At 34.7% G+C, this 23896-nt stretch overlaps 1 protein-coding gene across 1 annotated transcript; it reads right to left on the bottom strand.

Moving 5' to 3' along the window:
* Positions 1-1963: 1963 nt before the first annotated feature.
* LOC124643002 lies at positions 1964-22527 on the bottom strand. Its single transcript, XM_047181836.1, has 3 exons — positions 22380-22527; positions 5631-6916; positions 1964-2560 (listed from the first exon to the last, which is right to left on the bottom strand). The coding sequence occupies exons 2-3, from the start codon at positions 6909-6911 to the stop codon at positions 2345-2347; spliced, it is 1497 nt and encodes a 498-aa protein (XP_047037792.1). The 5' UTR covers positions 6912-6916; positions 22380-22527; the 3' UTR covers positions 1964-2344.
* Positions 22528-23896: the final 1369 nt, after the last annotated feature.

Below are 23896 nucleotides of genomic sequence, written 5' to 3'. Positions count from 1 at the left end.
GCTAATGTGTATAGACAATTAGTCTTTAATTTGTTACAGCGAAAAAAGACAAAAAAATTCTAAAAAGTAGGTTCAATAATATGTTAGAGTCGATTTTAGTTGGCCGCTCGGACGGCAATATGCCTAAAATACAATTTCGTTTATATCGTTATTAAAAGTAGGTTTTAGCTTAATTAGAGTACTAAGTAGTCGATGGATAACGTAACCTAGTTTGAATAAATATAGCGAATATAACTGCAGCATTCATATTTTAGAAGATATTTACAAAAACACAGTGGTATGAAACTGTATGAGATTAGGGTGTCCATGTATTTTCACATATTTGAAATTTTCGATATTCACATCTTATTTTTTTAGGGAGAGTGCATACTAGTAGATGCATGATTACATTAGTACAAAGGCATGTTGTTAATTTTGTTATATTCGCTATTCCTGGCAAAGTTTCATCAAATATTATGAGTTGGCCGCGCGGTCGAAATGGACACTTTTTTATTGTCACACTGCTTGGCCTGTTCTCACACAGAGAAGGAATGAGCGTTAATCCCACTCGCGCTCAATGCGGGTTGGTGATTTCAGAACTAATAGTCCTGAAGAGATGGTTTTCCTTCACCCTTCAGCAAAAATTGGTGTCCAAGATATACCTAGAAAGTACTATGCTTATTTTACTAAGATCAGTTGCTTTGATACCTCCTTACCTGACCTAAAATCAAAATATCCACTCATACTTGAGAGGCTGGTGCTTAAAACACTAACCTACCAGCTCGGTAGGTCATCATCATTATCATAAGTCTTTTTATCATCCTTCTGCTGGGCACGGGCCTCCTCTCACGCCGAGAAGATTTGCAGTTACCTACATAATTTTAATTACCACCGAATCTATCCAATTAAACGCGTAATTCTGGCGTGTCAACCATATTCCTTGAACTAGTTACCAAGGTTGTATATCTATTGTCCTAACTACAACCACAAATTGGTCACAACTGTGCTGACAGTATTAAATAACGCTGATTCATTTCCGTGGATTGTTTTTTTTAGAAGCTTGTCTACACTTGATATTGAGCTCCATATTGTTTTGTGTTTATTAGATACGGTTGACAGATCTGTGCGTTGTAAAAACATTAATTAACTTAGTGACTGCTCGGTTGAGTTGAGGCAAACACCAATGTTAGATAGAATTTTGAGAGTTTTACAGACTTCAGTGTTGAAACCACTACAATCCGTAAAATTATTTGATTCCAGCTTTACCTCTGAAGTACATAGGTACTTATGAGTACGTACTTAGGTACTTTAGATTTCAATGTGGGTTGGGATTTTTTTGCAGAAAAGAGTAACTTCATTTGCTGTAGAAGTTATCTAGTAGGTATCTTTATGTTTAATTCAACATCTAAGATAAAGTCTTAAGAAATTTCAAGTTAATTTCGTGACCAAACTGCGCTTTGAAACATTTTAATGGTCAAAAATTATGATCATATTTCCTCATAAGCACCTTACATAATCTAAGTAATGTCGTTTGCAAGCAATGACATATGACAACACTTTCTATTTTCACTCGCATTATATCATTTGCAACTTTTGTTCTAAGCGTTTCCGCGGCCCGCCATATTGTATAAAATGGCGCGCTATGATTTTCTTTGGCGCCATATTAGTTTAGGCGTTGGTGCGTGAACATACAGCCTGGTTGGTTTAAAGAGGCTGTATTTTATATATTTAAATATTTATATACTAATTGTAGCAGTTAGATTAGTTTAACTTGGACTTTTAGAAAGATTACTTAAAGTTTTGAGAGAAGTCAGTTCTTGGATAAAGTAAGCTTTTCTTAATATTTATTGTACTTTCTTTGAAGACGTGAACAAATAATAATCTGTATTCAGCTATAGTGTATAAGTCATCATTGTATTTATTTGGAAATAAAGAATTTGTTCTTGTTTTGTCTTTTATTTTTATTAAAATTATCAATTTTGTAGATTATGTACAAAATAAAACAAGGTCCACATACAATAACTTAATAAATAACACATACAATCATATTTACAAATTAACAACTATTATTTACATTTAAAATATCGACTGACTTGTCTATCTTACAACTAAATACAACAGAACAATTTAAATTAAGTTAAAAAGTGAAAAACCAATTTTCCTTTAATTGCCTATTAAATTCGTTTTTAACATCACTAGCACACACAGAACCTCATTTAATTTTATTTTAGCACCATACCATTAGTATTTTTTTTAAAACAACTGTACACTTTGAAAATTGAATACAAAAAATCCTAGCAAACAGTTGTTGTAAGAAAATCTGATGGAATCTTGCTCCAATCACATAAAAAAACATGAAAAGCTCCTAAGCATTTCCATGAAAATGATCATAAGAAATATCAGCATGGAACCCATCTGGTCCTGCAGAATACTTGACTTGCTGCAGTCTACCATCAGGGAGCAACACGTGGTAGGACCCTCGGGTCTTGTCTCCGGATTTCGCCTCTTGATGTCCGAAATCGTTGCCAGTTTCGTGGTCTCGAACTCGGTAACCGAATTCGTAGTTCGCTGCGTACTGAATCTGTGAAAATAGGGGATTTGGTTAGTATTTTTGCTTTTAGTTTTTTGGTTTGGTAGGCCAAGAATCCTTTAGAAAAAGGGGTGTAAGAAGCTTTTATTTTAAAAGTTGATCTCTGGCCCTTAAAAAAAAGGTATCTACGTAGGATATTGAGACCTAAGAAGGACCTGAAGATGCAAACTGCGAGTTTTCTTACAATACTATAATTTCCCGTTCTAGCTCCGAAGATGACTAGGTACCTGCTAGGGTACAAAGCACAACGCTGCCAACTTCAGAACGGCGAAGCTATTTGACCGGCAATTTAAATAATATCTTGGGTCAATTCCCACTGAAAGAGCAGCGGCCGGCAGCGGCCGTAAGAGCACGGAAAATGTAAGAGCGCGGCGCGGTACGGCGCCGCGCGGCGCCGCGTGGCCCGCCGCGCTCGCGCTCAATCCCTTGCAATTACGGCCGCTGCCGGCCGCTGCCGGCCGCTGCTCTTTCAGTGGGAATTGACCCTAGTTGCACTCTGTTGGTTTCATAGTCTTTGATTCCCATAATCTGTCTCGACAGGGAAGAATTAACTCTGTATCTGATATTTTAGGCAAAGAGGGAGACAAAGCCATCACTAACTATTAAGTATTCATGCATACAATAAGACTTTGTCTGACCTAGGAATTGAAATCAGGTAGGCTAACAAGACTGTCTGTAAGGACTTGTGAAAGTGCCTACTTCTACTGTTCAATATGTATTTATTCTAGGTCCCAAGTATTGTATCAATGTAATTGCTTTTTACACCTGTATACATACGCATCGTGGGTGGTCTAGATTTTGTATTAGATACCTACGCATTTATCTATTTCTCAGGCATAAATTAAACAATGGTATGAGGAACATTCAGATAGAATCACGATTCTTAAAGTAACATGACAATTTATTATCTACCATTTATACTACTACATATTCATTTCATTCTTTTATTACCCCTTGTAAAGGAAATACATTAGAATTAAATTTTATTGTGTAGAAAGGAGTTTGTGATTCCGTATTGTCGGCTCTTTGAGTGTGATAGCATCATTTCACCAGCTCACCGTGAAATTACGGAATGCTTTCCGGGTTTATCCGGATATCTTGTTTTAACAAATCTAGATGTTAATGTTTCTTGTACATTTTATGCCAAATAAGTCTAGGTAGGTTTATGAAGTTATCCATTTGAGGCTGCACGCTAGATTTTGTTATGTTTGAGTTCTTTGTCAGCCTTATTTTATAAAGTGGAGCTTATTGAGTATTGAACACCATCATCATCTGCCTAGCTTTTTCCCAAATACCAACGTTGGGGTCGGATAAAAGTCAGTTGATGTAGCTGTTTTATATGTGGTGACTCCCTATCTGATCTTCTCATTCCTCAATCCAGTTACCTACCTGGATAACCACATACCCCAGACTTGCTCAAATGGGTGGAAGATTTTCAAGAGAGACTTTCAAGCTCCAGATTTCCTCACGATGTTTTCCTTCACTACAGTAGTGTCCATGTAGGTAGGTACTTAGAAAGTGCCATGACTATGAAAAAATCATATTGGTACGTGCCAGATTTCAAATTGGCACTTGAGATAGGTGCCATAACCTATAGCCCAATACGACTTTTTATTACATCAGAAAATATCATGACTTTACCATTTTTAACCTGAATGAATAAATTAGACAGTACATGTTTAATTTAACAGATTTCACAAGTCAAGTAGCTTTGGGACAAATAGAAATTGCTGACTAAATGGCTGATCAGTTGACATTTAATCATGATTCAATGTGTGACATAATAATTACGCAATTTGAGAAAACTGCTGACTATATAGAGTTTCTTCAGTTTTAATTTCATATATTTTTACAGTTTTTAAATATTTGTAGTTTGTTAATAATATTTAATTGAAAACCCATTACGGTAAATAAATATATGAGAATCCTTACAAGCAAAAAAATATTTATTTAAATAACATAATAAATACTTTAGTCTTTACTTAAATTACTTAAAATTAATTTAATTTATTTACGAATATTATAGGCAACCTACGGTAACTGTCAGTTTTTATTTTGGCCATTATAAATTAAGAAGCTATATTAATCGGTTTGAGAATAATTAAACCTATATGTACCTAAAGCTTTTTTAATGGTATACTAACTTATTTAATTTCTTAAACTTTGTTAAATTCAATTTCCTAGGCCTCCTACGAGGCCTATGTTTCTTATTTTTCCTAGGATACCTATGTTTAGGCTTTGTCAACGGAGTATATTGAAAAACATCCAAATGTTGTACATTTACATGTCTTGGCCCTACAATGTCTTTCAATTGAGATTCCGTTAACATATACACAGGTTCTAAAGAATCCAGCAAACTGGTAACTTCTGGAAACTGAGTAGGAGATCCATAGTGCTGTTTAGGCCCCCTAAAATTGTATTTAGGAGGCCCATACTGGGTGCTAGGGTACCCATAACTAGTGCTCGGTGGGCCATAAATAGGGCTGGGTGACCCATATTCGTCACTAACTTCAGAATGGAAATCGTTATAGCTTGGATGTTTAAATCTTGTATATCTGTTTGAAAAAGCACTTTCGGAGTCTGTATTTTGGTTGAAAGCTGGTTTTCTTTGTCTGTTAGGATTATGAAATGGTGTTGGTGGTTTAAAATGGTTGTGTGCAGTGTAATCTATGTTTGGGGTACTGAAATCATCTTCTGGGTCATAATCCCCTTCGTAAGAATAATCTCTACTGTTGTCATCATCGTAATAGTCGTAATCTCTAGCTACACCAGCGGGCTGGTCATCATCAAAGGCTCTATAACGTTTCCATTCATCTGCTTTAGGCAATGTTTCATTTCTATCAGTAACATTAACTATTGTTTTATTAGCTGAGTCAATAACAATATTATTAGTAACTACAGAATTTTCAAAAGATTCTTTAAATTCTTTTGAAGTGGTGTTATTATTTTCACTAAACTCAATTTCATTATCAAGTACAGGTACTTGAGTTGTACTTTCGTTACCAAAGATAAATAATTCTGTATCTAACTGACGTTTAGTCCTAACTTTTGTTTTACTTACATCATCATCTCCGTATGCTGAGACTCCAGTGCCGTCTTGAGATAAATGCTGAACTCCTGAAACTTGAGGCTGAAGATATTTCACTCCTTCTGTACTGTGTTCAGGAGTATAGAAGTTCAAAGGTTTTTCATACTTCAGCGCCGCGTAATTTGGCTTATTTTGAGAGACAAACTCAATATTCTTCCCATGTTTGTTTCCACTTATAGTTTGCTCCACTTCAATTTTGTAATAATTACTCTTAGTAGTTGCAGGGTCTTCATAAACGTGAGGAATAGGAGTCGGTGCTGGCTGTTGGTACTTTTGTAGTTCTGCTAATTTCTCCTCATCTATATCATCCACCTCTTCTGTAATCGGTTTGTGATCTTCGTAATTTGCATACCCAGTTGCGTACGGTGCAACATAGGCATTTTGTACATTATATTTGCTGCTGTCTTCTGCTGTATTTGGGTTGTTTAAGTAGAAATATAGGTCAATAGGCGTTTGTAGCACATCTTTACCATATTCCTTGGGTTGTGTGAGTGTGTTTAATTCTGTTATTTGTTCTTGTGGTGATTTAGTAAGTAGAGTATTTAATGCATGAATATCTTCAGCAGACTGGTAGGAATGCATTTGATTGTACAATTTAGGGTAAACATACTGAGTTTTACTTGGTGATATTGCTGTGTACAATCCGGTGTGTTCTTTTTCATAGTTATTCAGTCCCACATTTCCATTAGGTTTGATAGTTACACCCTGATCATAAGTAGGTCCTGGTGCCGTATTAATTTTATATTTTTGTAAAGCATTATTATAATTATAAACAGAACCGAACGATCTATGATTTCTATTCTTATCTACTGCATCGGCTCTAGTTATTTTAATTGGATCTAAATTACTTCTGCTTCTTAGATTTGTTCTTTCCTGTCTTGCTTTAGGTTTTTTATCTTTTTGTGTTGATTGCATTTGTTCGAGAGCTAGTTGGTGGTTTTCCTGTGACTCATGGTAAGCTTTCATATAGCTGTCCATTTGCTGAGGAGCTTTGTTCCATCTTTGCAGCTGTGCTCTATGTTGTCTTACCCTTTCAGCGTTGAACATAGCTTGTTGATGCTGAGCATGTAGTTTTGCATTTTGTTGTGAGTTCCCTGCTAGAGGATTGCCGTATAAAGGTCTCTTGTCATCTATCCTCGCTTGTTCATTGATAACCTCGTGGACTGATGGTGCAGTGTTCTTAGCAGTTCTTGTTGTTGTAATGTGCAGTATTAGAAGTATCGCTGCAGCTTTCAGTTGATTTGTTGGCTGCATTTTGTCTGAAAATGAAATGGATTCATCATTAACTATGTGATTTTTTCAATTGGTAATGAGTTGATGTTTTATGAACGTTAACTAATCCGTTTTTTAAGTATCCTATTCTCTATAGTTTATGATATAATATTTATGTTAGTGTGTTGGATTGCTCCGGTTTCCTTACATATTAAATCACGTTCATAAATATTCTTCTTCTTCAATTTAAGAGCCCAGCTCTTGTCGGTGCAGCTCCTTCCATTTACGCCTATCTAGCGCCAACTCCTGAACTTCCTTATACGTCACAACATTCACCTTCTCTTTAATTTGTTTCATGTAGCTGTACCTTGGACGACCCCTTCCCCTCTTCCCTTCGACTTTCCCTTCCACGATGTTTTTTATAAAATCGTCGTGACGTGTCGTTCATAAATATGCATGTAACCAAATGAGTTCTTGCTGGTTTTATCCTAGTTGTATTTCAGACAGGATGTTCAAATTGACGTAGGTAAAAGCAAGGTAATTTCGCCCACTGTTCATGGTCACTGTTCTCATGGTTTTGCCCATGCTCTATTTAGTTCATAGACTCGAAAAATACCAGCCTATATCCTTCAAATGTTTCAAAGTGCTGGAGTCAAAGACAGAGTTGTACTTTTTAATTATACGTACATAGGGTATATTTTATTAATGGTTCTATGTTCTATCTAATTATGTATACTAAGTTTAGTTTACCGTTCCAATTATTATCATTATTAAGAAGAAATCATAATAATTTATGGCTTAACCTATTAACATACTTTGTCGCTGTGAAATATGGACGTTCATGAATACCTAATTATGTTATTATTGATGAATATTTTATTTTACTTTATTCATTACGTTTGGCTTAAAATGATGCATTCAATTTTTGTTATTTGTGTCAAATCAAAAGAACGTTTTTAATTGAACGCAATAGGTAATATGAATTGCTTTCATTATCTTGATGAGGGACAATATTATGTGCGACATTTTTTTTCTTGTTTTGAAAATCACGTTTAGTAATTTATAAAGTGCAAGGATATTTTATATACCTAGTGTATTCTATGCTATGTATTGTATGGCTTTCACTGGCTGAAAACTTTCGTATTTCTGCGAAATATTTACGATTACTTTACTAGTACCTACCTATAAATGATTTTTTAGTAACGTTATTAGATAACGTTATCTGGGAAGGTATACATAAATAATTTATTGCATTCTGAGATTAAGTTTGTTGGCAATGTTATTTCCTTGAGTACAGTCGGGAGAAAAACTGTTTGCTAAGTTTCAATTTTTTATAGCGGTTAATATGTATAGATACATATGCGATGAGCAAGCAGCTAATTAAGAGCCGCACGGGTTTCACGATCGGGATCGGGATTCACGATCAATCATAAGTTTGAGCAACGCTTGGCAGTCATTACTGGTATAGTCAGAAGCCAGAAAGTCTGATAACCAGTCTTATAGAAAGAGGTCATATAAGCAGTCACTCTATGTAAAACACCGGTACTCAGCTGCATCCAATTAGACTGGAAATCAATCCCAACATATTCTATTCAACATATCTGGGAGAAGGCAACTGTTTTCTAAGATTGTGAGTTAAAAAAATTGCACACCCAAAAATACACTACATCTAGCACTTTACCACTCGCCAGTACCGTAAGCGCAATGACCATGGTCCATGACTTCATACTTTCACTGACCGTACATACATACACACAGAACCAGTTTATATCTATGTCCGTTCGTCCGTTTTGGAAACACACGGCTACTGGCTCTGGACGGACACGTCCTGGCATTTTCTTTGAAGGAAACCGTCCAGTTTGGTTTCCTTATGATGTGGTAAATGACCTTGATTTGTTGGTGGGTATTGTGATTTCTTTTATAGCGTGTTTTGGAAATTAATGAGAATGAGAACCGTGTTAAAAATGGGAGGGAATTGTAGCACTAATACTGGCTTCTGACAGCGGTTTCACCGGAGTACCATGGCATATACCTTGAGCAGCTGGATAAAATAACATATATCTAGCCTCGCTATATAAATCGGCCGAGTAGTTCATGAAGTTTGTCCGGTCAAAACAACAAATTATTCAGTTATATAATATTGGTATAGACTCATATACTAAATTAAATGTTTCCGTTATCCATTTATGTTTCGATTAAAGTCTAGATGTCAAATATGTTATGAACGTCGACGCGCATTTCAAATTGCAATTAAATTAAACTCAGCTTTCAGTCAGTTAAATTGAATAGACAAGCTTTGTCGCTTTCAAATTGTTTCCATACATAAAAGGTATATTTTATCGTTGATTGCCAACATGGGCGTAGCCAGCTTTGGGCTCAGGGTGGGGCAGCAGTCAACAGTCAAAGGGCGGGGGCCCTCCGATTTTTCGTATCTTGACCCGTTAATCTCAAACTTGTTAATCTCTTAATTTGAGAGGTTTATATTTTCAGATACAGAAAATAAACAATCACACATAGGACAAAAGCCAAAAGTAAGGGCATATGGTTTGTAAATACGTGAGCGAAGCGAGCGCGAAATTTTTATCGGACTTAAACCAAATATAACGTAAAATTTTGCCCAAACGTACTTAACTTTTTGTTTGTTAAAAAATGCAAAAATAAGGGCATAAATATTCTGAAACCGCGAGCGAAGCGAGCGTGAAATTTTTATCGGACTTAAACCAAATATTACGTAAAATTAAGCCCAAACGTAGTACTTAACTGTTTGTTTGTTGAAAAATGCAAAAATAAGGGCATATAGTTTTTGAATACGCGAGCGAAGCGAGCGCGAAATTTTTATCGGACTTTATTACGTAAAAAGCCCAAACGTACTTAACTTTTTGTTTCTTGACAAATATAAATATAGTTTCTGAATACGCGAGCGAAGCGAGCGCGAAATTTAATTATTTTTTAAGACTCAAAACCAAAAACTAAAATGTCGCCCAAATATACATTTTCATGAATGGGGGGACTAGGTACGACACACCCGATTTACGTCCATACGAAAACCAACTCGTTCGCATAGATAAGTCGATAAAAATAAAGTTAGATAACGTATAGCAACGTCGCGCAGCTAAGCTTCGCGGACCACTCGGAATGCCTCCAGGGACCACCAGTGGTCCGCGGATCACCGGTTAAGAACCACTGTGCTAAACGATCGTTCTATTGTACAGGTCGTACATGGCTGGGCAAGCAAAATAGCGAGCGCGGTTTTTACACTAGGATAAAATTGCATTTCCGAAATTTTGATCACATCTACCAGATCCATCTCCTTCAATGCATTATTTTTTGGATTAGATGGATGGCTCGGCTCGCTACGCCACATAGCAACTATTCTTTTAGGGAATACTGCTCGCTTTCAAATGACGCGCGCACCGCGGACGTTCGGGAACTCGAGCGTGCATTTTGTTTTGATCACGCTCTTTTCAAAGTCGAAATTTTTTTTGTGCAGTAACTTATGGATAGTACATATGTTGTTGATGTTGTTAGTTAGAGTTAGTAAAAAAAACTTTGTTTAATCAGACACCTTATAGGTCAGAGCCAGGGCCCAGTGTGGGGCAAGTGCCCCAGCTTGCCCCAGTGTGGCTACGCCCATGTGAAAGAGTGATTCATATCCCAGTGATTGAAAGATGCATATCTATCTTTTCTTTTCAATGACACATTTTGCCCATGTCTAATGCCTCGCCTCTCGCGGCTCTCGCTCGCTCGACCCGCATCCCGCTCAGGGGGGGGCAGCTGCCCCTCCCTGCCCGTACCTCGCTACGCCCATGATTGCCAATCTAAGAAAACTATTTGGCTTAAATGAATACTTCCAAATATGGAACTGAAATAAAACGAAACTTTACTACCAACATATAATATAACATAAACTATAAAATTATTTTAACAATTCCATCTTCACCCATCTTTTATTACACACATCATTCTATAAAATCATAAAATATTGTTACAAAAGAATAGAAAGTAGGTACGTGTATGTGCAAAATTACGTATCGTATGTTTTCACGTATCCGGCGCAAACGCATGTAATAGGTGTATTATTTAATAATAGTCATAATATTGTGACAGCTGTCGGTTTGACGTCTATCATAGTTAATATTGTCAGATCTGTAGTAAGTTAACACTTATTAGATATTTTAGATCAGATTAGATTAATTGATTTAGTTTGATTTTTGTTTATTGGTTTCGTTGGTGTGAACTTATTAATAATCAAATTGAATGTGGGTGATTCATTAAGTATTCATATTCATATTATTTATTTGCATTCCACAATGTATAAATTAGGTGTTACAATTAGGCTTAGAGCTAGGTACAATTGTGGACCCTGTAGGGCACAGCAAAATAAAATAAAACTTACAACTAAAATAGTAATGATTAAATCTATAGAAAAAATTATATAAAAAAAAAATAACAATTTACCATAACATTATTAAACGATTTTTTTTAAGTATTTCATGTATATGTATATGAGATGAGTTTGGATGTATGCTACTCTCTTTAGAAGAAATAACTTGATGACTATGATCATTGACTATGATAAATAGGAATGGAAAATAATAAAAAACGTTTGTTTGCAGAGATAATTTTTCATGTAATTGAAAATCAATGACACACATCATTAGTAAAAAATAATATTGTTCGAATCTCAAAAAGTGCATTTTCTCAAAGAGTTCCAACACTCTCTGTTGCAAAAAATACAAAACCATAAGACTTTTAGCAAAGGCATCGAAATTGCCAAACAACAGATCGCGTGAAAATTACCAAATACCAATACCAATGTACTTATCGGTAGGTAAATTATTTGTTAAGATACAATGAAGTATGGCCTGACAATATATCAAGTTTTGAGATTATCACATTCAAGCAGAAACAAACATACTTACAATTAAAACAACATAAACTTAAGCAACATTCGCATAAAACAACTTAATTAAAACTAAATCAATTAGCATATCACAGTAGTCACATAAAGCGAGATTGCTTAAAACTCACTTAACTAAGTTACGATTAAGTAATAATTTGCTTGATTTTACTTAATTAACTTTAATATGGCCTCGATATGTATCTTATCTCGTTAATATAGATAACATTTTCCCAGGAGATTTGTGGAGGAAAACACTAATTAGTAGTTTGACGCGTTTTTGAAGGATTAAGCAATAACGGTAGAAATAGCCTTACTTAGTCGTAACATTCAAGTATATGAGAAATAAACTACATTCCTTGCATTAACTTTGCATTTCCGTTTGACACCTCGTACAAGCCAAAAGCGTTCTTGCGTAACTTTGTAATACTTAGTCAAAAAAATTATGAATAAAAGTAAATAATTTGTGCCAACTTCGGAAAGGAAAGACTCCTCAATAAGACATGTAAGAACAAATGTGCAAGTAAACGAACATCTTTGAAAACGCAATGCCATTTGGCACGAAAAGCAGGTTTAATCACCTCACATATTTATTTATTTATTTTATTTTTATTTTCAGTGTCAGAGTTTACTCAAATCCGCCTGACGGCCTCGGACGTGGAATTGTAACAACGACTGCTACTGAGTAGCATTCGGGGACGCCGGCTTAACGTGCCCTCCCAAGCACGGGGGTGTAACACCGACAATTTTCAGACTTCGGGCTGCTTTGTAAAAGTTTATAAGACCCTCAGAACTTTTGGCTCAACTTAGGTATCGAATCTGGGACTCTTTCACGGCAATAACAATTAAAAGAACCTAAATAGTTTTTGCAAAACTAAACGCTACAATTTTAATTATCTCGCGTGCATAAAGTCTTTATCTATCTGTCAGTACAGTCGCAACAAAAAGTGTAATTGAAAGTAACTTCGTGGGAACGTATTGCGATTGTACCCTTTCTTTGGCTAGATAGTTGTTACAAAATATCTAGTGTTTTGTAAGTTTTGAACTTTTCTTCGCGACTATACCGTGATTTCGCGCGGAGTTTGTTGACGCGTGACGTAATTGGTGACGTCAGTACGAAAGCTTCTAAGCATGTGTGTGAGTGTGTGTGTGTGTGTGTGAATGTTGTGGGTCTCTGTTTTGACTAGATTATACCTTATGTTATCTTTCTAGTTTTACTCGGTCAATTCCAGGACTAGTAGATTTTCATTCGCCTTTAGCCAGAGACGGCTTTTGTGTCTCAGAATACATAACATTAACCTATCAGTAGATAATTATAATGTATGTAGATACCTAATAATGTAAAGCGGCCAAGTTTCTTGATTTGTTTGAATACTAATCTCAGGAACTAAGTACTTACCTATTGATCAGATTTCAAATCTTTCACTATCATATGTTTCGAGGAGGAATAAAAGGCTACTTTTTATCTGCGTGCGATGCTTCATTACTGTTATATTGTTACAGATACTTAGATTGCATAGGTAGGTAGGTAATCCAAACCACATTTTGAAGATAACTTTTCCCTAAAAGGCTTTGTACCTACAATTTGGATGCATCAGGATATGATTCTAATTCCAAAATCTGAGTAGTGATAGGAATAGGCAGTACTGAAAAACAAAAGACGATTTTGACACCAAATCCTTGGCCGTATAATTCAACGCGTGCCATTACAAAATCGGTTAAAGGTATTAACCAATATCAACATTAAAGTACATTTATATCGAATATTGTGTTAAATTCTACAAGTTGAGACCTTTACACATCTCGGCTTTGGGTTGGCGACGCGATTATTCACGAGCGTGGTTACGTTCACTTTGTAAAGGACAATCGCTTGATACACCATTAATCATAGATATTATGGTTCGGTTAATAGGTTATTAGATGCTATGAGAAATCTAGCTTTTTAATTAGATTATTAATTACTAGCACAGGTAACTCCAACTCTAAATAAATCACCAACCCGCATTGAGCAAGCGTGGTGATTAATGCTCAATCCTTCTCCATGTGAGAGGAGGCCGCAGCCCAGCAGTGGGACGATAAAAAGGCTGTAACAGTTACAGTAACAGACAACTTACTAGCTGACTTCTAGCGGTTTTATCCGCGTTAAAAATTAGCCTAAGACTCAGACTCGATACCAAAATTCATTTAAATTGGTTTAGTAATTTCGAGATGAAAGCGTGGCAAACTGACAGTTATTTAAATTAGCATTTATAATAACGGCGAGAACGAATGAAATTGGAATTGATACCAAGTTCAAATTAATAATATACTACATAATAGATATAGAAACTGTTACATAAAATGATCATTAACTTTTAAATTCAAATATTGACCGAAAAATGTCAACCATGCATGTTTTAGTTATTTTGCATGTTTTTACCATAATCAAAGATTTCCTTTTGAATTTAAATGTGCAATTAGGTATCTAATACAATTCTTGTTAGGATAGGTCTTGATGCAGTTTCTTCTAATTTCTAAATCATCATTCTCCTGCCTTTAGATCATTTTTTTTGAGGACGGCGCAGCATACCATTATTTCCATCATTCTTCTTCCATTCTATTCTATCTGCCATCATCTCTCAAGTAGGGAACATCCTTTATGTCGCATCATTTGGTCGTCACCTTCTTCTATATCCATCTACGTTCATGCCCAAAATCTTGCTCATAACATGATTCTCATTCCTCCTCATCACATGCCCATACATTGTAAGAAGTTTTTTCTAAAGATATACATAACAGCATCTTGGGTGTTCAAATAGATATACGTAGAATTTGCAAATTCATCCTAATACGTAATAGTGGTAATACTAAGCTCCAAAGAGTTCGGACAATATTGTCTATTGACAGACATTACGATAGTCTATGACCAAGCATTTATAGCTTCATATTTGGACAAAAGTTCCGTAAGTATTGGCCGCCATTTTGAGTTTTTAAATTGTCTTGATTTTCAGTCTTGATAACACGGTTTTGTGCATTTAGTCTATTTAATTTATTATTGTAATAGAGCAGGTAACTGATGTTTTTAGAAAGTCAGTTTTTTGTAGTTCTTTTGAGTTTGAAATGAGGAAGAGTTTTGCTTACAATTCAGACTTATTAGTTACGATTGAGTGCAATAAATATAGTCACATTAGTCACCCATTCATGGACTGGTCGCTAGAGTGCATTCTAACTTAACTTCATTTTGAGTGACATTTGTATTGTAAGAACTTAAGACATCAAGAATTACTTTGAGATACTTATGCTTATTATTTTCGTAGATCATAAGATCATGCCTCGAAACTGATGTTAACCAAGATAAAACATTATATTTATATGTTTCGCTAACCATCGAAATATTTCCGTGCACGTTAAAAATACTAAACCAATTTAAAAGGGTACAGAGCCTGACAAATGTCATATTTCATCTACTTTTTATCCGAATGCGGGAAGAAGTTATTTCAGCAGTGGACCAGCGAAGAACGGTAACTATTTCTATAATATAATAAAATAACTTTTCCTCTCATCTCTTTACATAATAAGTGTAATAGTTATTCAGTATTGTTCATTGTTAGTAATTTCCCAAGTAACGGGTGACATAAGCGAAGTCGCGGTTTGAACATTGTCTGCGAGAAAGCTTAGCTATTGTGTGGGACGAGCAGAGTTAGCTCAGTTTATATAATGTTAGAGTATTCATTGAATAATAAGTGAAGTAGTTCAAATTATAATGCATTCTTTTGTGACAACTGTAGTGGTATCTCTATACAAATCTATAATTATAGTTATTATAGTCAAGTGAATGGGTGACCATCTTGAAATAACAAGTTCATCCGTGTTTCAAAAGGCATGATAAATTGATGGGTCATTTTAACATCTTTGGCAGTCGTTACAGGCAGTCAGAAGCCATTAAGTCTGACACCAGTCTTACTAAGGGGTTTCGGGTATCTGGGTTTGGGAAGAGATCAGATAGGCAGTCGTTCCACTAGTACTCAGCTGCATCTTGTTAGTCTGGAAGTCGACCCCAACATAGTTGGGAAAAGGCTCGAGAGATGATAGAATAAATATTGGGGTCCCAGCCGAATGTTGGCCACGGCATAAACATATATCAAAATACCCATTTTCGTTTATACCCGCTCCAGTTGTACCGTTCATCCATCATTTCTTCAAGTATACCTACCAGTTTTTTGTAAGAATAATGTTATTATAAGTTAACACAGATTACCAGTATCTAAGTAGGTATATAAAGATAATGAGGTATCACATTACTCCACATAATATGCATTAGAGAGGAGTTATGAAGTTTTTATCTCAGTTAAGTATATGTATGGTAATATTACGAGATCACTTGACCCAGTCGCTGCGTGTTATGTTTTATAGTTATTTTAACTGGGTTTTTTGGTTAGGGTTGACAGTTAGAGATGGCGTGAGAAATAAAATATGCTATTTATGTTTTGTTCATAAATAATTTTGTATTTTTAAAGGTATGTGCAAAAGTATGTACTTAAGTATCTAACTATTTGTATGTATTTACTTTGGAATCATATTGAATTTTTGAATTATTTCATTGCCTGTTTTTAAGATTTCGTACCTTAACTTACAATTTTGTAAAAATAAAAAAAATACAGGAAAACTCCATGTTATTAAATAATATTTTCATAATGTATTAAATAAATGATCTCTTTATTAGTAAAATGAATATTAATTTTACTTAAAACACCCAATTAAAACAATTAATTTAAATAACCATATCAAATTAATGCCAACCCTAAAAAACTAAAGCGAATGACACGCATCGTGACGCAACCGGAAATGACGCGATGACGTAACGTAATGGCCGCTCTTCACTTCCGGCGCCACCGAGGAATCGATCTCACTTCATTTCGTATGGAAGGCAGGATTTGACCGTTGCACAATTTATTTACTGTCAAAACATAAATAAGTTAAATTATTACTGGCCAGTTTCACTGATCGTCTCTGATAACCTATCTGGAGACTTGTCAGATAGATAAACTACCTATGTCTTATGGTTTCATAGGTCTCGGATAGCAATATCTAACAGAAATTACGGATAAGTAAATCACACTTAACTTTAACCAGTGAGAACTAGAAATGAGAAAAGTTTTATAACAAAGTCGTCTGTTTGTCTGTTTGTTTGTAACCATCGCGTGTGCATTTTAGATTTTTTATTAATGTTTCTTTATCAATTACTGAATATCTACCTAGATTTCCTACATATAAAGAAATATATAACATATTCCCCTACCAGGCCAGCCTTTAATTTGTAAATTATCACGTTATATGTTATGGCGAGATTCCACTCCGAGTCCACTTTTTAACGATATAATTGGTTTATTGTTGTTTTCCTTTTTATTTAATTTGTACTATGATTTTGTTCTATTATTTTAATGTCTTTTAACAAATAAAATGACCAACGAGGGCGAGGTTCGCATGCATTAACCGAACACCTTGCAGCACTGGCTGCTAACTAGCTGTTTTGTTTTTTAGTTCGTCTTTTGTTTGGGTTATCATCGCGCCGTCTCGCAGCGAGCCGCCCTATCGTTTTTCATGCCTTCTTTTAACTAATTGTTTTATTTAAGGCCCAGTTTTTCGGTCTATCTCGGTGTTGATATCGCAACACAATCAACAAAAATACAGTCCACCTCCCACCGAGCACACCACTTTTAGCATTTATGCGTTAATATGAATAAGTATTCGCGCGCAATTTGTAACTGTTTGCTAGAACGAGTAGACCAGACGAAACATTTGCGTGCCTCAGAGTGGAACCATACCAGTGGAACCTCACCTCCATATCTCTTAGCACTTTGATACGATATGTAGACCGAAACTAAATCAATTTTGCAGGCCCATAGATCAAGACCCACGCCTACAATCTTACCTAACACGCATTTTGCAAAACTTAGATACATGATACTATTTCCCTAAGTTGAGCAAGAAAGGGCGAGCTTTAGCAATTAAGCATATTAATTAAGGTACTGAAACTATTGAATATTCATGTACTACAAATATAAGGAAATTAGACAAGTTTGTATAATAGAAAGAGTTGAAACTGAAATAATTCTTACCATAGCTAGCTGAAATATTGATGAAAAAATTTAAATGGTAATTCTAGGTTAAACTGTGATTGCTGTACTTCATAATATAAAATTTAAAGGTTTCATCAAATAACTTTGCATCTCTAAACTTGGTTACGCAACAAAATATTTTTGCGCATGCTATGCTATGCTAGGCATTCAATGGCTGACTTTGGGGATAGGCAAAGTTATTTGGCTAGAACTGTGTCCATTATAAAAGATTAGAAACCAATTAAACAGGGCTATTGTGATATGCCCATAAAATGTATTGAAAATGATACTTTAAGTATGCTTATAAAGTAATTGAACAAAAGCTCGGTAATAACTAAAATAATAAATGTGTTGACATTTCACGTGAAGCCTTGTAACATATCGGCCGAGGTCTCATTGTAGGCGAGAAGTATTGTTCATCCTTAGTAATAAAAAATAATAGTACAAGTATTTTTACATGTATTTAATACATTGTCATCGGCAGGTGCCATAGTTCCCGTAGTTTCCCCATTCCTAGTCCATTAGCATCCCATCACAATAGCGCAAGTAGTTTTCATCCATAGTTAGCAATAGTTTAGCACAGAACCGGGTATTGTCCTTGGGTACATTTCTATAGTGTATACAGGGATAATTGTCGGTTTTGTGTCACCATTTCAATTGTCTCAAAAGGGCTTCAGCGTGTTGGCTTCGGCCCCACGTTCGCCTCCCAAAAATCTCTCTATAGTCCCGAGGTCTGGTACATACAAATAATAGTAAAATGCAGAAGTAACCGTGTCTGTCTGTTTATGACGGCTTTATGCTGAAAACTACTATGGTTAAATTGAGACAGGACATATAGGATTCTTTTTACCCTGGTGCGGGATGTAGATCCCTCCGGACGCGTTATACCTCGCGAAACAGCTAGATTCGTATAGGTCAGTTCTCAGACTGACGCGTACAGTTTATGGCAGCTGTATTTTGACCCCACAAGTTCTAGATTTGAATAGGCTAGGCAGATTCATTTCCCGTTTTTTTTGTAACAGGAGCTTATAAATAACCCGCTAACAGTATTACCTTGACCTAAGTGCAAGGATGAGTCTCAAACCTCTACAATATTATACTTGAAGCGAAAGTTGTATACCTTGGTACAAAATCCCGTTGCAATGCGCTTACGCATGTTTATGTTAATGATAATGTTTATGATCGATAAAATTAATTGGCGACAGCCCACCGGCGAGGGCGTTGGATTGGCAAGCTTAAGGTCGTGGGATCGAATCCGAGGTGGTGAATTTATCGATCAATGGTCTTGTCAGGTTTTGCACGCAAACGCTAGATCGCAAGATGAATGGATGTCTGCGAACTTTATAAGAATACCATTTTATTTAGATAACTAGTCAAATTGGAACCTATAACTTTTAATACTATGACCATATTTCGCAACTATTTAGGTACGTTATAAGCAAAATAAAACTTTTATATTTACATAAAAATAAAATACCCCACCTCACCATCTATTTACTGAATATTCGCAGCGTCTCTTTAAAATACATATTTTTGAGTTTTCTTTGCCAGCCTGCTAATTGTGGCATCTTTTATAACTTCTTAGATTGTAACGAGAGTTAATAAAGGCTAGTTCCTGTTTATTATTGGGTTTTGTATGTCTAGATTGTAAGTAATTCGACAACCTCTAAAACGTTTTCCTTCGCTACGATAATAATTTGTACAACTTTGAGCAATTGAAAAAAAAATTGAAACAAAGTAAGTAAGAAATAAGCGTAATATTTTTACCACCATTTGAAATACATATTGGATATCTTAAGGTCCTTGCAACCCCATTAACTGCCTGTGTTATTGGGTTGCGCAGATCAGACGGGCAGTCGCTCCATGTAAAACACTGGTACTCAGCCGACCGCAATATAGTTGGGAAAAGACTAGGTAAGTAAACTTCTTAAATGTTTCATACTAAATGAAAATTAAGATCTTTTAGCGATTAATCATCAAACTGCATACATGTTCCGATGACCCAAATAACTTGAAAACCAGATTATCTCACATAATCTTGTAAACGGTATAATTTATCATTTCCTGAGTATTTCGAAAGATCATGAATTACATCAGTATTTGTAACATGCATGGTGTTTACAACTTATGTATAACTAGCTTCCGCCAGCGGCTTCGCCCGCGTGGTGTGTTGATAAAAAGTAGCCTATGTGTTAATCCAGGGTATCACCTATCTACATACCAAATTTCAATCAAATCGGTCCAGCCGTTTTTGCGTGATTGAATAACAAACATACATCCATACATTCTCACAAACTTTCACATTTATAATATAAGTAGGATTATGAATTTTCATAAGAAAATTAATGATTGGCTGTTTCCCGCGGTTCCACCCGTGTCCTGTGAAAACTACTTACTGCCCTTCATTTCCCAATCTTCATATCCCTTACTGGAATAGAATATAGCCTATGTCAATCGGGATAGTAGCTTCTAAAGGATTTGAGAAAATCTTATATTAGGCTCATAAACACAATTAGAAAATCATTAGAAGAAGATAAAAACTAAAAACATTTTTTTTCAAAAATGAATCTTGACCTAGGCTACACTAAGTATATCCAGTATACTATATTATGTAGGCAAGTATGTAAATATATTTATATATACGCATTAATGTATATTTAAACTCGTATTTCGCAACTTTTTCTAACGTCAGAAGTCGTTCACAAATAGATTAAGATTTCTAACCGAGTTAGGAGGGAAAATCAGCCCATTCCTATTTATTATTCAAGTTAACTTTTTTCTTAGCGATTCTTGATTACTGGGTTTGTAGATTTGACCTTAATTAAATGCTAATTAGGTAGAAATTCGATAATATTACATAGCGTTATGTCAGTTTTTTATTCAGTGCGCGGAGTAGTATCCTCGGATTTATTTATTTATTTAACTTTATGCAATCATCATACAATTACAAAGGCGGACTTAATGCCATGGGCATTCTCTCCAGTCAACCTTAGGGTGATGCAGAGATAACATGGTAGGTGCATTAATTTATTAATATTATCATGGGCTATAAGGCGGAAAAATGCTTGCTCAAATAATAGTTGTTTGAATTATAAATTCAAACTATTAATTACCTAATTATATTATTAATAAGCCACGCTTTATACATTTTCATTGTTATTAACGTCTATAAGTATTTATTTATTTTGTACTTTCACTAAGTAAAGTGTTTTAAAGTACCATTTCTAAATGCAAAATAATTATGATAATGTTATAATTGCTGCCAAATTCAGTGATTTTGAAGTCATTCCAAAAAGTGCCATCTAAGTAAGGACGCAGAACTGAAGAGTATGTTTCTTTAAACGCACTAGCGACTGCCTATCTGACCTCCTCAACTCATTACCCGGGTTTCCCGACCTTTAACTACCCTGGTAGTTAGAATTTCTGGCTTCTGACTACCTATAACGACTGCCAAGGATGTTCAAATTACAGCCGTATGACATAGGTCACCCCATCTACAGGCTGACCGCGGCAAGCGTTGTTTTATCTTGAGATCGATCGACGAGCTCATTTAAATGTATCTAATTAGACCAATTTCAATTAGCGATTTTAATTATGTGTAATGGTTCGGGGAACCAATCGATAGTTCTTATGAGCGAAACCGCGGGCGTGAGCAAGTCATTATATCGGGTGTGTCGTTCACAATCACATTAAATTCTGTCGCATATACTTTATGATATTCTATGGCGAATTGTAAAAAAAATAACCTAATCTATTCAGTGGTTTAGCCACAGGAGTCATTTTTCGTTTTTATAATTTACAACATCATGTGTAAAGCAGAGATAAAGTTAGGAGTATCGAATGTTTTGATCAGTTGACAGCTGTCAGTTTTCAAGGGAGAATTACAGTTGTTTGTAATGACTGATTTATATGGTGTTCTAAGTTTCGCACATTTTTATTCTATTTACTTTGTTTGAAAATTCATTTTTTTATTTTTACGTATTTTTCTTTTTTCTTTGTGTTAATGGACATATATTAACCAGTATATTAACGTATCTCATTTAATGTGATTATGAACGACACACCCGATATAGGATTGTTATTAATTTTCCTACCTAAGTATGTTGGGTAATTATTGGCTAACAGGGTCAAGATTATATTACCTATTTATTTACTTAAAGCTGAGATTTTCCTTATATTCGTAAATTGAAAAAAAGATTTTTATTACATTCATTGTTTCGTATTGAGGATAAAGTACCTATTATGAAAAAGTCTTAGTAAGTTTATAGCTTTTATTTAAATAATAAGTATTGTGTTTATTCATAAGTGCCTATAGTTAATTAAATGTCAATTAAACATGACAATAGTGACAAATCCATTGTAACTTATTTTTTTTTCATTAAGTAATTCAATAATGCAAATGCAAAGCAAAAGTATACATTCTAATTTAATTGGTCTTTTAGTGCCTACCTAAAGTTATAATAAATTAAGTTTTCAACTTAGTAATATTTCAAAAAAATCCCAAAAACTTACATTAAATAAAAAATCCACTGCATGTGAGAACGAACTTAAAATTAGAAACTCCTTAATTCACAGATTTCACTATAATATTACTGTTCTATTTTCAAAAATTCGAATCACGATCTTTTTAAATTCACACAGCAAAAAGTATTCTACCTCGTTGTAGCATAAAATAGGTACTGGCCGTTTACTAGTTTGTTTTTCGTTTTAAACCATCGACCTCGTGTGTGGAGGTGGATGGCGTTAAATTCTAAATTCGAATTGCTTGGAATATTGCTATGTTTTTAATACATTGCGTGTTTTGTTTTGTAAGTAAGTTTGATGAAGATAATAAAATCGGTAATGTATAAGACACATTGCGAAATTTTCTTCGATGTTTTAATTTTAAGGTTGTTCTTAGTAGTGGATGTTAGTGCTCAGTCCTTGATGTAGCACATACAACGCTGGTTTTGATCTAGGACTCTAAAATATATATGAATTAAACCAGCAATGTATGTTATGGGAAAAATATCAAGTGAATGTTCCAATTGTAATGTTAGCTATTTAGTTTTTTGATAACTTTGCATAAAGGCTGCTATTAGAATTTTTGTATAACTTTACTTATTTGTTCATGTAACTTTATTGTTATTGTATACGGATAATCTATATAAATAAAAATGAATTGTTGTTCGTTAGTCTGATTAAAACTCGAGAACGGCTGGGCCGATTTAGCTGATTTTGGTTTTAAAATGTTTGTCGTAGTCCAAGGTAGGTCTAAACGGTGAGCAAATAAGGAAAAAATTAAAAAAGTATTATGTCGTGTGTTTGTGACTTACTAAATATATATGCCTCCAATAATTAGGCGGTACGAAGTTCGCCGGGTCGGCTAGTTTAAAATATTTTTCTTAGGTATCATGATGCAAATTGATTCTATAAATATGGATAAATCATCATCATATCTTTACTTGATTATTTCAGTGATGTGTTTTTTTTCTTATAACAAAAAGACTTAATTAAAATCTTAAGAACAATTAAAATTAAATCTTGAGACACCTTGACATTGAACCTAGGACTCGGCGGTCAAAACCTTTTTTACTATTTTAGTAGTAGTGTAATTTAAATGTTTTTGTAATGTTCCTCAATGTATTTTGTGGATAGAACATGTTAAAATTAAAATGTAATACTTACTGATAATCAGCTTTTTAAGAAGAAGAGTGGATATACCTACAAATATCTACAAAATATGTAAATTATCAACCCCACATAATATGTTATTATTTACCCTCCAAGACATTTTTTAAACCAAAGATTCATCTCAGAATGTCTATGAACATCGATAAAGTTTAAAACCTTTTTCGTTGCAAACGTTCTCACGTTGCAACTCACGCTTGACCGATAATCGCAACAATACTATGTCGATCACAATCTAGTTTTTCAGCCATGGGAGACTAATTTCACTTTTAAAAACAAAGAAAACTAAAGTTCGTTTAAGTTGGTGGGAACTTGGCTTGTGTTTAAGGTTATAATCCATTGGTACTGTTTTATAGGCG

The sequence above is a fragment of the Helicoverpa zea genome, chromosome 26 (assembly GCF_022581195.2).
Source record: "Helicoverpa zea isolate HzStark_Cry1AcR chromosome 26, ilHelZeax1.1, whole genome shotgun sequence".
Classification (NCBI taxonomy): Eukaryota; Metazoa; Arthropoda; class Insecta; order Lepidoptera; family Noctuidae; genus Helicoverpa; species Helicoverpa zea.
Note: the sequence above shows the minus strand (reverse complement) of the source record. Positions and strands in the feature narration are given on the sequence as shown.